The sequence below is a fragment of the Anser cygnoides genome, chromosome 3 (assembly GCF_040182565.1).
Source record: "Anser cygnoides isolate HZ-2024a breed goose chromosome 3, Taihu_goose_T2T_genome, whole genome shotgun sequence".
Lineage (NCBI taxonomy): Eukaryota > Metazoa > Chordata > Aves > Anseriformes > Anatidae > Anser > Anser cygnoides.
Genome location: NC_089875.1, coordinates 72,171,558 through 72,185,243, shown reverse-complemented (window position 1 = coordinate 72,185,243; position 13,686 = coordinate 72,171,558). Strand labels below are relative to the sequence as shown.

The 13,686-nt window shown below is 38.8% G+C and overlaps 1 protein-coding gene across 2 annotated transcripts in view; it reads right to left on the bottom strand.

The window, feature by feature from the left end:
- LAMA4 (laminin subunit alpha 4) overlaps nt 1–13,686 on the bottom strand; it is a 97,221-nt gene that overhangs the window by 23,835 nt on the left and 59,700 nt on the right. Inside the window, exons 14-23 of one of the 2 annotated variants that reach the window (XM_048081100.2) lie at nt 13,481–13,622; nt 12,340–12,436; nt 11,446–11,565; nt 10,255–10,440; nt 6,721–6,860; nt 5,320–5,493; nt 4,080–4,222; nt 3,577–3,739; nt 1,277–1,410; nt 526–697 (exon numbers count right to left, since the gene is read on the bottom strand). In XM_048081100.2, the coding sequence (XP_047937057.2) occupies nt 526–697; nt 1,277–1,410; nt 3,577–3,739; nt 4,080–4,222; nt 5,320–5,493; nt 6,721–6,860; nt 10,255–10,440; nt 11,446–11,565; nt 12,340–12,436; nt 13,481–13,622 (1,471 nt within the window). The remainder of the gene's footprint in view (nt 1–525; nt 698–1,276; nt 1,411–3,576; nt 3,740–4,079; nt 4,223–5,319; nt 5,494–6,720; nt 6,861–10,254; nt 10,441–11,445; nt 11,566–12,339; nt 12,437–13,480; nt 13,623–13,686) is intronic. The other variant, XM_013175564.3, reaches the window with a different exon arrangement.

Below are 13,686 nucleotides of genomic sequence, written 5' to 3'. Positions count from 1 at the left end.
AGGATATTTGCATATGACATCTTCTTTCTTTAAACCATTTCTGAGTTTGTATCACCATCAAATGTCTGAAAAGCTGGTGACATTTGGATCTAGCCTTTTTATTTGGGTTTCTTTCTCTTTTCAGTAACTTGAATAACTGTTTAACTGTAGTACTCCCTGAGTCACAGCTATAAAGTGGCAGCTACCATGAAGTCACTGCTTTATAGGAGCTATTTCACAGAAATTTCCTATAGATTTGGCTGTGCATTCACATTTAAACAAAGATGCAATACTGGTCTTAACTGCAGTTTCTCTCAGAGTGTCACCACAGCAGTATAACCACCCTGAAGTCCCAGATGCCTCTGGATTAGAGCAGAATCCAGCTCTTCTCCTAATGCATATATGCACCAGATGAACACAACGTATTTCCTCTTTCCAGAAGTTAAACATAAGGACATAAATATTTGGGATTTCACATGATGTTGTAACTACTGGAGAACTTATGGTGCTCATGGCTAAAGGGTACCAGCAGAATTTGGTACTCACCCCGTTAACCATCAGCAGGATCAATCCATTGTCTGTAGGTGTTCGAACTTCGATGTCAAACCGAGTCACCTGGCTGAATCTTCCCCTTCTCTCAATGTTTCTTGCCACAGCATAGCCAGAACCATCAAAGAAATAGCTCACAGCTCGGCTCTGGGTGAAAGCCAACTTATTTCTATGAAAAAACAAAAAACATGCAGGGAAGCAAATTTTGGCAGTGTCATCGCCATTTTCTTTTTGGGAAATTTAAAGGACTTTACAATTAAAGTACTTTTTTGAAATTATTGTTCTGAACTGATACTTGCTTCTGGAAGTGGTGAGACTGATGAATTTTTCTTTCAAATTCTTTCTTGGATTTTTTTTTTTCCCCTGAAAATTAATGTGTAGTTTTAAAGGTGTATCTACCTCCCTTGTCATTATATCAAGCTTTTATCCTGTGCTGTATGTAGAGGACAGGAAAATTCTTTGCTCATCCTCATAAAGTGGCAGGGTAATGACACCTCCTCATTATAAGAATATACATATATTCCTATTAAAAGCTTGCCTGGTTTGTGCAGAAATCCACTTGAATTCTCTGTGGCCTTTAACCGAGGATGGGCTCTGCTGGGGAGCCCAGGAGTGGCTAGAAGTTAAAGGTGGCAAAGTTCCTCCTGGACACCCCAGCATCCCCTTCCCATCTGCACTCTGAATCAGGTTTGAATTACCAGGAGTGGCACTTCCTACAAACCGGAGCGACGGCGGGACTGTCCCCTACCTGGCACAAGGTGGCGATGTGGTGGTGTCAATGTTGTAGACGTTCCTGAAGTTGTACAGGCTGATCACATCGTCGTTCAGGGTAGCCAGCTCCAGGCAGCCGATGAAGCCAGGGAGGTCTAAGCTAGGAGGGAGCTGTGCAGGGGGAGAGGAAAAGTAAAAGGACACGTGCTTTATCTGGATATCACGAAAGCCTCACTTTTCTCTCTTTGCTCTTCATATTTTGAGACAAATGGGGTGCTGCCTACTTGGAACAGTCCCTGCAGTACTGATCGTGATAATGCTCTGTAAGTGAAAATGGAGCTTGTAAATGCCCTCACAGAGAGAACATCAGGGCAGGTAAGGCAACTGCCAGCAAGAACTTTTCTTGCAGTTTTGAAGGAAGTGCACTTGGAAAAAAGAAAAAGAGTTAGGATTTGACTAATCACAGACCTTGCTGGATGTATTTGACTCTCTCAACTGATATTTCATGTCTAACGTATAGATGTCCTTTGCTGCCTGAAAAATAATTTCATACCATGATGAAAGAGAGAGAAATGAAAGAATGCTTTAAACCCAGGGTACTTGGATTCAAAGATTGTACCAGTGTCTAAGTCTCAGGAGGTATTATTTTAAACAGTTAGCAGGATAGAGAAACTCCTTTTTTTAACAAAGGTCACTGCAAATGGAATTTAAATAGCCACATTGGTGAAGGGAAAAATACAAAAGAATAAAGCTGGCAGACCTAGTGAATCATTCTTTTAACATTAAAATACTCTGCCCTGTGGAACAAGTGTGATATTAATAACACCTCTTGTACTTCAGAGTCTGATCACTGCCAGTAACTTTTCTTTGGCTTCTCATTATTTCCATTTTGCTTACAATATAATAATAACGGTAATGCAGCAATGCAGAATATACGGAGCTGTAAGAGAAAATGAGATTCTCATCTGCAGCACAGAACCTGTGATTTGGCAAATGATCTTTTTTTCTTTTTCTTTTTTTTTTTCTTTTCCCTACTATTCTGTTAAATTATTTTAAGCATGAGATGTCTAATGGTTAAGTGGCACATTTTGTATTTTAACATATACCATAGGGATGCAAAGGCATTTAGCTTTTAGCAAAACAGATTGTATATTAATAAACAAAAATGTGAGGTGCCTATTCCTAAAGGGGCAAGAGACACGTATGCTTAACAAATAAAGCCTTGAATCCTTTGCTTCCCATTCTCCTTCCTGTTCTCCTTCATTTTTCTCTTTTCCTTTTTCTCATTTCCTTTTCATCTGCACTGGACCAAACCTGGAGGGCTCATTTGTCATATTACTTTTTTTTTTTGTTTGTTTGTGCAACTGTTATTTATTCCTCAGTCCTATTCCCAGGTAATTTGCACTGTATTTCCAGGGTTTAGTAATCTAAAATTCAAATCATGGTATATATCTGGTAGTCACAACAATGTGAAAGCTCAGGAGTATGTAAGTGAATTGAATTAATCTTTGTTTTTATGTAGTTAGGAGGGCTGCTTGTGGAACAGTTGCTGGACATTTTAGCACCTACTACAGTTAGTTTCAAGAAGGTAGCATTCTCAAAGTCTTCCCAAAGTTTGTTTTCAGTCAGACAGGTCAATTTTCATAGCCAAGATCATTCATAACACTTTCTAAATCCAAAAAGATGGCCCGATATGAGGCAGGTAAGTGAGGCAGGTGCTAACTCATGCTGACTGTGATGGGGTGGGTGCTGTCCACTAGGAACCAGGCTGAAGCACCTGCCTCATGCAAGTCCTCAGGTGTGTTTTGCATGGGCAAGTCTTCATGCCATTGTAAGGCTGGATTTAAACCAGTGATAAATTAAGTTCAAACAAATCACTGTATTTTGCTACACCATGTTAATATTAAGAGTGTGCTACCTTTCATTTCTGTGACAGCTGGAAAAGAAAAATTGTAAGTACCAAGAATCCATTAGCATTGAAATAAACTGGTAGCTTGAAAACCTCATTGCCCTATTGAGCTGGGCTACTAGGCCTTAATTTATATAATTTAATTTAAAAAAAAAAAACAAGCTTTTTTCTTATTATTACTTTTCAGAAAACCTTACTGACAGCTAGTAGGAATCTGATCATTCTACTGTATGACATGATACAGTAGGATGATAAGACACAACCACTACACAGAAAGTAGTAGTTTTTGCTAAAGCTAGAAGATAAGATGATGATAAGTGACTAAATAAGGACATTTCATTTATTAACCATTTCTGTTTTAAAAGGGAAGCCCAGCAAGACAGACTTGTATTATTTAAGTCTTAGTGTAGAGCATTTATCTGACCAACCTTGAAGTCGGAAGGCACTCCACCAACGTAGAAAACAGTATTTTCAGGTTCCAAATTCAGGAGAGAGCCATGCCCAAGGGTCTCTCCTGTTTTGATGAATTTTTCTTCGGCTGTGCTGCTAAGACTGGGCACAGTTAAAAGTATTTTGCCATGTCTTCCAATCCTGCAGAAGGGAATTGCAAGAGAAGAGAGTTTTGTGTTCACTAGACTTAAAAAAAAAATAAATAATCAACAAGCAAGCCTCTAGCTCCAGGAAGAGTTTTTATTTCCTCATTAGAAGACTGATATTCTACGGGAAAAGAAAGAGAGAAATGACACTTTCCCTTCCCCCTCAAGGCCCCATGGGTCCCGGCTGTCTGAAAGGGAAGAGAATTTCCTTTTATTTCAGCAGGGATAGAACCAGACACTTAAGGCAACTGATGGGCAATTCTGGCCCACCTTTTTCTTTTTGATTTTCTTCTATTAGCTTTTTGATTCTGGCAAAATGTACATTATCAGTTTACCTTTCAATTTTGATGATGCTGAAGTAAGAAGGCCAGGTGCTGACTGGCTTGGAGTCCAGTGGTATCTCCACATCTTGCCCCCCCAGATTATAAATGTAGACAAGGTTGTCATTTTTAATTGCAAGACCCATGTAATTTTTAACCTAAAACACCAATGGAGAAGGATGTCAGAGCTACAACATCAAAACAGATTTATTGCAGAATGTTAGTAAGGCATGGGCTATATAAGACAAAATGACACCTTTAAAGATAAGGTGTCATATATATGTTATATAAATATAACAAACAAGAGCTTAACTCTCTAATTAGTTTCCTTCACCAAAAGAGCTGCGTAGAAAAAAATCTCTTGATATTTTCCCCATTTTTAATCAGGTAAATAAATACAAGATAATAAGATGTTTACTGACTGTAAATTGGTCATGTTTAATGGGAAGCTCTTCATTGGTATTTACAGTGCAATGCCATATGGAGAAAATAGGAAGAAATGTCTGTCTGAAGCCCAGGTACTATGCTGCAATTAAATCTTCTGCCAAGAGGGGTTTCTCTTAATTTATATTCAGTAGATTCAGTGTTCTTTTTAGAAAAGCTCAAAAAGAAAAGCATGCTGCTTTACCTTTCTCAACTAACAGCTTGCCAGGATTATACCTGGCTTGTGAGATGCGATTTTTCTTCTTTCAGGAACCAGAATTTAATGAGCTGTTGTTTCACAACACTTGTAAATCATGAGAGCATATGCCCTTTCCAGGTGTTTCAAAGTAGAGATGTACAGATGTACAACAGCAGCATAAGTCACAGGCAAGGCAGCCTTCTTATCTTGTGGACTTCTGGCCTTGGAGGTCTGGAGCCGGTGCTCTCAACAACATAAAACTGGCTAAAACGTGGCCCATGAAAGCCAGATGGATATCAGTAGCTGCTTCAGAACAGCTCAATACTGGCAGTGAAGATGGCAAGCGTGGCTCACAGTAGTGACCATCACAGTGGCATTCTGCATAGGCAGCCTAATTTGCCTCTTAGAGAGAACCTTCATTGCTCTTGGGGTGAGAATTTTCAAGGACAGGGATGGTTGGGAGCACTTGTTCTAAGCTTGGCACTTAATCAATGACAGTTTTTTAGTAGACACCTCTTATTTTGAGACATGGAGAAAAGGTGAGAGGAAAAACCAAGGGCAAATAAACTTCAAACCTATTTCAACTTTTTTTTTTTTTTTTTTTTTTTTAAATGAAATGGGCGATTCTCTTACATTTTTGCTTCCAAGGTACAAGATGAATCTGTCTGGAGATGCTGCCAGTTGCTGGTTGTCTTTCTGAAGCTTTATGTACAAGCTCATGGAAGTGAAAGACTTCAGTTCCTCCACATTGATCTTTGGATTGACTTCAACTGCTGATTGGCCTCCAAACATCATAGAAACTTGGACCTGCATTGCAGATATTCTAAGTGAGACACACTGTTGTTGCCTGGGGACATTACTTAAGGTAAATGTGCAAGAACACTTAGCCAGCCGCCTCCCTTACTACTGGAATGGAATTGGCACCTAAGTATGTGCCATTCAAAATTGTATGTTTATAACAATTACTTGTGGAAGACACTGTAAAGAGGATGTAGAAAATTAAATTTAAAATTAATTGAAGCTCCTCTTTAACTATGCTTAAGTATGTTCTTAATGTAAACTAAATTTCAGTGGGACATAGGCGTGTGCTTAGCTGAATAAGGGCAACATCACTGTGTATACCCATAGTGCAGTTCTTACAGGACTTTAAAACTTCTGCCCATAATTTGTTTCTTTGCTCTGAGAGTAGTATGGCCAGGATTTCATGAGTAATCCTGGTTTACTGCTGAAGTTGTAGAGATATATATGAAATGCTATTCAAATTTAAAAAGATTTTAGTTCAAAATGAACTTCAACACAACTGAAATAATGTTTTCAAGTTTAAGCACAATACGCCTGAGTGATGAAATACATTTGAAGAACAAACACTGCACATGCACTCATGTACTAAGTGAATTTTGCCCTTTTTTTTTTTTTTAAAGTAATTTATATGGGCAGCGTATTCCAGCATTGTGAACGTATAATAATGGACTGCTTTTTTTTGATTTATGTGAATTAACTCAAATATATTGTTTTAATTTTTGACCTCAGTGTTCTCATTACAGAAAAATCCCTCATAATTTATGTATGAAAATGAAAGTATTTTTCTCTATTAAATATGTATGAGCCAAAGATTCTCCTACTCTGCAGAAAATTAATTCAAAAGAATAAAAAAGGAATGCTGTCAATTCAGAAGAGCTCGTATTAAGTTGCCATAATTACTATTGCTTGTAAATAATATTGCCAGTTGAGTAATGAACTATTAGTTTTACCTGTAAATGGTTCTTTTACTGTGGCGATCATTAACACTATGCCAATTACTTAACTAAAGTTGCTGGCACTAGAAATAGTCCATGGTGAATACCGTGGTAATGTTAATTGCTTGCAAATAGCAACTGCGAAGATTTTAATGACTTTCACAGTGCTTTGTTTATCCAGTTGTTGGGAGGAGATGTCAAGGTTCAGGCTTCTAACATAGCCTAGAAAAAGGAGCCCCTGGGAAGAAGTGTATGATAATTAGCACTAGTAATCCAATGTCCCATCCAAAAGTTTTACCTTGCTTGCTACACTCCTGGTTTGGGCAATTAACTCTCTGATCCGCCGAATGCTGGAAGAAATGTTGTTTGCTGGTGCCTTCTGCTCTACTGTGTGCAGTTTGTCCAGGAGTTCAGGGAAGACTTCTGTAAGTTTCTTCACTGCAGTTAGAAAAGAAGTGACATCTTTTATTTTTTTCCTCTTTGCAACACTGGGTTTACACCAGGAAAATTGCTCCTTACACTCTTACTTTAGCCTGCCCATCTCCTTGTACTTTCAGAACAAGTCCTAGCTGTGGTGTGTGAGATTTCAGAAGGGTAGTGATTTATCATGATCTAGTATTGCAAAAGTTTTTGGAAAGATGCCTTCTTTGCACAAAGGTGGCAACTTGTTTATGGGACTTCAAGTTACTGCTGTGGTGTTGTACCTCTGTAACACTTACCTCGAGGAGCTTTGCAAATGTTAATCATTTTAACCTTTTCATCTTCCTTCAAGGCAGATAAACGTTAAACCTAATCTTACAGACACGGCAGCTGGAGCAGAAGGACTATTTGTTCACCATCTCACTGGAGATCTGTGGCTGACCTGGGAACTGCACAGAGAAACTGTGGCTCATGAGCTCTTCATATTCAATTTAAGGGAGCTGGAGAGGTTGCTTCCCTCTGCTCTCAGCTGTGTATCTTTCCCTGAGGTTATCACCCAGATAGCAGCAACAGCTGCAGAGGTGATGGTTGTTAGCTCGGTGTGCGAACAGTAACACCGATGCTTTCAGGCTGTGGTAACAGCTCTGTGCTAGAGGGCCTTAGCAGAGGATGCAGTGCACCGAAACTGTACTTACTTACTACCTGACTCTTCAGCTTTCCTGCCTACTTCTGCCAGGGTCATGAATCAGAATCCTGGACCTCCAGTCTTTCACTGCTGTGTCTCCCAGTACATGTGGGAGAAGGATTGTGGTCAAGGGGAAATCAGCTGCTTTGTTGTGTTCAAAGGCAGAGAAGCCCTTTACCAGAAAGAAAAATTACAAATAAAATAAAATGATGCCCCTAATTATAATCCAGTTTTGTCACATCAGATTCCACTGACATGGTGCCCTTTGAAGGATATTTACACATCACATAATTTTTCATTTTTAATTAGGTATAGGTATAACTAGTTGAGTATAATTAAATGCGATTTTAGCCACAAGCTGCATGCATGTAAGAAAGATCTGGTATTCTCAGTTAATTTTTAATAACATGGATTCACTACAAAGGTTAAGAACAGATTTGTAGGGTTTTCAGTTATATTTTAGGGGTTGTCAACTTGCATCCACCTGTTCTTGTTTTTCTCCACTTGTATTTTTACTGTCGTCTCTTAAGATAGCAGAGAGGCAGGTAGAGGACCCAATCCTCCAGTTATTCCCCTTAAGACCTGAAAGGCCTTATATGTAGGGGATCAGTACTCAGATATTCCATATAAAACTTACTGTATATTAAAGTGCCATTATTTCAACAAATCCTCAAAGAAGCACAGCGAATTAATGTAACACATTAATTCTAGAATTCATTAAACATTCTACATTAAAAAAACCACAACGCCACAGTATAATAATTAACTTACAGAAGTTTGCTCTGCCTTTTGAAATGAACCATGTTACAATGATCATTTGGAAAACAAAACAAAACAAAACAATCTTAGTCTTAAAGTAAGAAATTGCAAGCTCAGAAAGGGATATAGAAAAATTTCAAATGTCCCTTTAAAATAATAATCAGCAACTGAATTGGAACTGTGTCTGATTTTATCTTGAAAAACTGGCTTTTCATCTCTTTGAAACGGGAGGTATGAAAATTGAAACACAACTGTGACATGGAAGCACCAAACTAGCATCTATTACTCCTAGTACTATTATAAAATATCACCATAAATCTCTTCCTTTTGCCATTTATAATGGCATTCTTCAACATAGAAGAATATTGTTTTTCTTTATTATTATTATTATTTATTCTTATTTATTTATTTATTTTTTTTTCATTTTAGTCTTTGGGATGAAGGTGAAAGCTACTCTTACCCAGTACTAAAATACAAAATATAATAGAAGGCAAATTGTCAAGGAGGAAATAACCTTGACTATACCCTTCCAGATACTTTGTCTTTTTGTGTATTCCTTCCCAAACTGTCCGTCATCCTCTCTGCTGAAGCCCATCAATTCCCTGCACAATGGCAACACAGGGAAGCTTCTCAAATTGTACAGCCAAGACATGTTCTTACCCTTCCAAAAATGAAATTAAAGCTTTATTCAAAGACAGTTTGAGCATGTCAGCTTACAGACTTCCTCTGCCATGGCAGTGTTATTGGCATGATGGTGTAGGCACCTGGCTGAACGTATTTTGTGACTTCCTCTTGGGCTTTGATGGACATTCCTCTTGCCAGGTCAACCACTCCTGGCAATGCACAGGGCTAATCTGAGAGCCCTCTGCTGTCCCCAGGCATGTCAGCATCTGTCTCCCCAGGCTGTGAATCACAGCCTCGTCTAACTGGAGCACTTCCCATGCCAGCCCCCTTTGTAGCAGTACCCTGTGTTTTTCATAACAAACCCTCACATTTTTTTTCTATCCTTCCTCCTCCCGCCTCATAATAAAAGTGGAATTAATATGATGTTTACGAGCTTTTCCAGCAATCACCCCGCTTAAATATTATATTTCCTCCCTAATCCTCTTTGTCCCCTTTGTTTAGACTACAAGCTCCTCAAATCAGGGGCAGTTTCAACTCCGTGTTTGTACTGCTGAGGACAAAAGGGCCCTGTTTCCAAATGCCTCCCAATGTTACAAAAATAATAGCTGAGCTGCCAATCATAATAGCGAGAATTAGTTAAACAATATGCCTACCTTTCAGTGTGGCCTTGGCACCCTGGTAAAACTGACTTAGAAACCAGCAAGACTTCAGCCCTTAAGTGTTTAAGTCATTTTTGGAAATGCCCATGTAGCCAAAAGTTTTAAATGAGAATGAATCTCTAGCAACTGCTTTTTTTTTTTTTTTTTTTTCCCCATAGATAAAATTCCGTAAGATTATAAGAAATGAAAGTGCAGTGTAAATCTTCCCAAGAATCTTCATATGAAGATCTGTGAAGACAGGCTGAGGGTTGTTCCGCCTGGAGAAGAGAAGGCTCCAGGGAGACCTTACAGCGGCCTTCCAGTGCCTAAAGGGGGCCTACAGGAAAGCTAGGGAGGGACTCTTTGTCAGGGAGTCTAGGGATAGGTCAATGGGTAATGGCTTTAAACTAAAAGAGGGTAGGGTTAGATTAGATGTTAGGAAGAAATCCTTCACTCAGAGGGTGGTGAGGCACTGGCAGAGGTTGCCCAGAGAAGCTGTGGATGCCCCATCCCTGGAGGTGCTCAAGGCCAGGCTGGGTGGGCCCTGGGCAACCTGGTCCAGTGGGAGGTGTCCCTGCACATGGCAGGGGGTTGGAATTAGGTGGGCTTTAAGGTCCCTTCCAACCCAAACCATTCTGTGATTCTATGAATCTATGGTTCCCTTCCTTTTTAACACTATGGAATAGCAAAACTCAGGCCACCATACCTGCATCCCCAGCTGAGTGCATGGCGCTCTCGTATGCAGCTGAGCTGTGCTGGAAGTCTTGCAGGTTCTGAGACCACAACCTCACATTCTCATCCATGGGAGTTGTAGCCTGATTTACTGTCACAGTAGTGCTCTCAGCCTCTGCAGTCTTCTGCTTAGCTTGCTCCAAGCGCTGTCTGGCCTCCACTACATAATAATAAGGAATGAAAAGAAATGAATGTTGCCAAAGATTCAAACCAGCTGTTGCTAGTGCTTTGAAAAAGATGAGTCTAAGAGGATTTTACCTTCTGCAGAATGGGTAGCCAACCTCAGTTTGGTTTTCTCTTGATTTCCACAAGGAATATTCAAAACTCCTTGTGGTTGGTCCACGGTTACATTAGTTCTTAATTTTAATAAATTCTCATTTCCTCATCATTCTGGATTGTTCAAATTTTTCAGTATCCCTGGATTTTAATGGATATTGTATGCCCAAGGATGTTGGAACAGAGGTGAAAAAGTGCATTGTTTTTCACTGAGTTTTTTAAAAGAATGCATGCAAATGTTGGATATTTTTCATGGAAGTTATTTTTCAAGGAGAGAAACCCAGAACACTGAAGTGTTTTTGTTATTCCATATCTGGCATTTTTTCTTTTTTTTCTTTCTTTTTTTAAATTTATTTGTGAAATTGTGGTACTTTACATAATACAACATCTTGGCAGTAAAAAACAGCCATTTTTTAGTTAGAATTAGTGAAGAAAACTTTGAACACCTTTGAGTATACTTGCTGTATGCTCTCTGATGTCTGTTTTCTGAAAAACTAAGGTGAGATTTTGTCAATCAAGACTGTCAGTAATTACTTCCCAGATACACTATGTGGCAGACATGATGTATATGTGAATTGTCGATGAAAATTTACAAAATTGCTTTTGTCCATAGAGTTGTATGTTCTCCAAGCCCTGAAATGATCCAGAGTTACATGGGGGAAGGTAATTGTAGTAAGGAGGTTCAAAAAGTATGTTAATAATTTCAGATAGAAAAATGTTTCCCCATGAGTATGTTAAGTTTTTATCTTTACTGACTAGCTCGTTTCAGTCAAACTCCTTTGGGTATTCCTGGGACTGAAATCTTAATACCAACTTCATAGGCCATATGCAAAGATAAAATACACTCTTAAGCATTTGAAGATAAAGAATCATAAAGAAGTCCTCTTACAACCTGGCTCTGCTGATTGCATTTTTGTGATGGCTCTCATCAGCTGGCTTCGCAGGGCATTCATTCTGGCCAGAGTGCCATTAACATGCCGGCTGGTGTCTGCAACAGTTAAATCATTACCTGCGGGGGGGAAAACAGGAGGTATAGATGAATAGCATCAAAGTCACGTTTTAAAAGGGTACGTTTTCTCCTGTAGAAGTATGTTTAGCCTTTAATACACCATTGGCAGTATGCTAGGGCATCTTTTACTATATGGTATAGTAGCATTCTTAACTTCACATAATTCAAAGTCAAGAGCATCCTTGAATTGCCATTATTTGCTTGCTCCAGGGCTCTGTGGAAAAATCTGGAGACCTGTATTTCAGTCAGTACCATCTCTCTTTGCTTAACCTGGACTGCCGGAATAACTCCAAAAAGAGAAGATTTAAGAAATTCAAAAGATCCTGAAAAATTGAAAAGGCCAGTTCTGTAATTTTAGTACTTTCCTTCATTTTCAGTGAAAAAGAGGTCAAAATCCTTTAACATTTATTATTATCTTTCACTGGTGAAATTCAGCTTTCTGAGCACTTAAACTATTATGAATCGATTTCAGTCAACTACTTGTCTGAGTATATTTACATGTGAAAAACTGTTTGCAGGATCAGATATTTAAATAGTGGTTATATCTTAAATGGTTCTTTTGTAAATGAAATAAATATTCAATATCTTGGCAGGACCATAACACATGCACTTCTCAAACTGTGCCTGTGGTCTTTTCAGTACTTTGTATTATTACTTTGATCAATACACACTTGTGTTACAGTGATAGTTCTGCCTTAGTGATGTGCTTCTGAAATGTCTTTTAGTGTACATGCTTATAAACTGACAGGGAAAGTAGAAAGGATGTATATTTACTGTCATCTGCTGTCTGTTGTAGCTCCATGGCTCGGTTGAGAAGTTCTTCGCTTTTACCTCTATGGTAGATGATCTGAGTATCAATTCCAACTGCAGCCTGCAAGTATGTTCCAAAAAATAAAGTCATAATAATGCTCACCAAATGTTTCCTTTTTATTGTGTTTAATTGTAGGTAACATATTACTTGATATAAACGCAATTGCAAAATCACAGTGGTTTCATTTTCATTGTTAACATTTTAAGATTGGCAGCTGGAATAGAAAAAGACGTTTAAAAGCAATTTTTCTGTAGACTGCAATAAAAGTTCAGAGAAATGCGTGCTTTCCAGACAGCAATACTGAATAACAAAGATGCAGAAAGCACAGGAGTCCTCTTAGTTTATCAACTCCAATCTGACCAAATTGGTATTCAAGCTGCACGTAAGTTGGGCACTGTGACTGTTTGTTTCAACTGTTGCCTTTGATGGGTGATGAACACACGTGCTGCATGGGGGGCTGTTTCTGGTCCCCAGTAGCACGCTGTAAGCAGAGGTCTGGACAGCCCAGAGCGCCTTAGGGGTCAATCCAACTGATTCCTCTTTCTATCCCACTAATGAATTGCTACTTTTAAAGTCTTTTAAAATGATATACATACACAAATGCACACAAAATATTTGCCAGAGACAAAATTAGCATCCTTATCACATCAGTGAGTATGCCAGTGAGCTCTTTGCCTCATTTTAATTTTCAATAAGAAATAGTGATGCTCCTCTTAGGTGTATTGACCACCTTTCCTGCCACATGGTGCTGTGTGGAGTAGGAGGACTCAAGCGCTGAATTCCAGCTCTGGGTTCCTACATGGCCAGGGAGTTGTCTGGACTTTCACAGGAGTGCCTCAGTTTGTGTGAACAGCACAAAGAAGCATCTCCCTGTACTTAAGGACAGGAAGGACCTATTGCATCTTTTCAAATAACAGGGAAATTTAGGTTGGCAGAATAATTAACAACCTCGTATTTAATTCAGGAAATAGTATATGAAGCAAAATGGGCAGGGAGAACTTTGAGGCTGATAGTGAAGCCAGATCTTGTTTTTTCTTCATACTTAAGTATCCAAAACCCCTGCTGTATTGCAAAGTAAAAGCTGATATTATGAAAACTACTTACATCATTGACCCGGTTTGTTGTGTTCAGTGCCAGCAATGCGGCTTTATTAGCTTCTTCAATGTAACTGGCAATATTTTCATACACATTTGAAGCATTTATTGCCCTTTGTACCAACCCATTTGTGTCAACACCATGTAAATTCCTGTTAAAAAGACAGTAAAAGGAGGAAGAAACCAAAGTAAATCGAATTAGTTTCAAATTGAGTA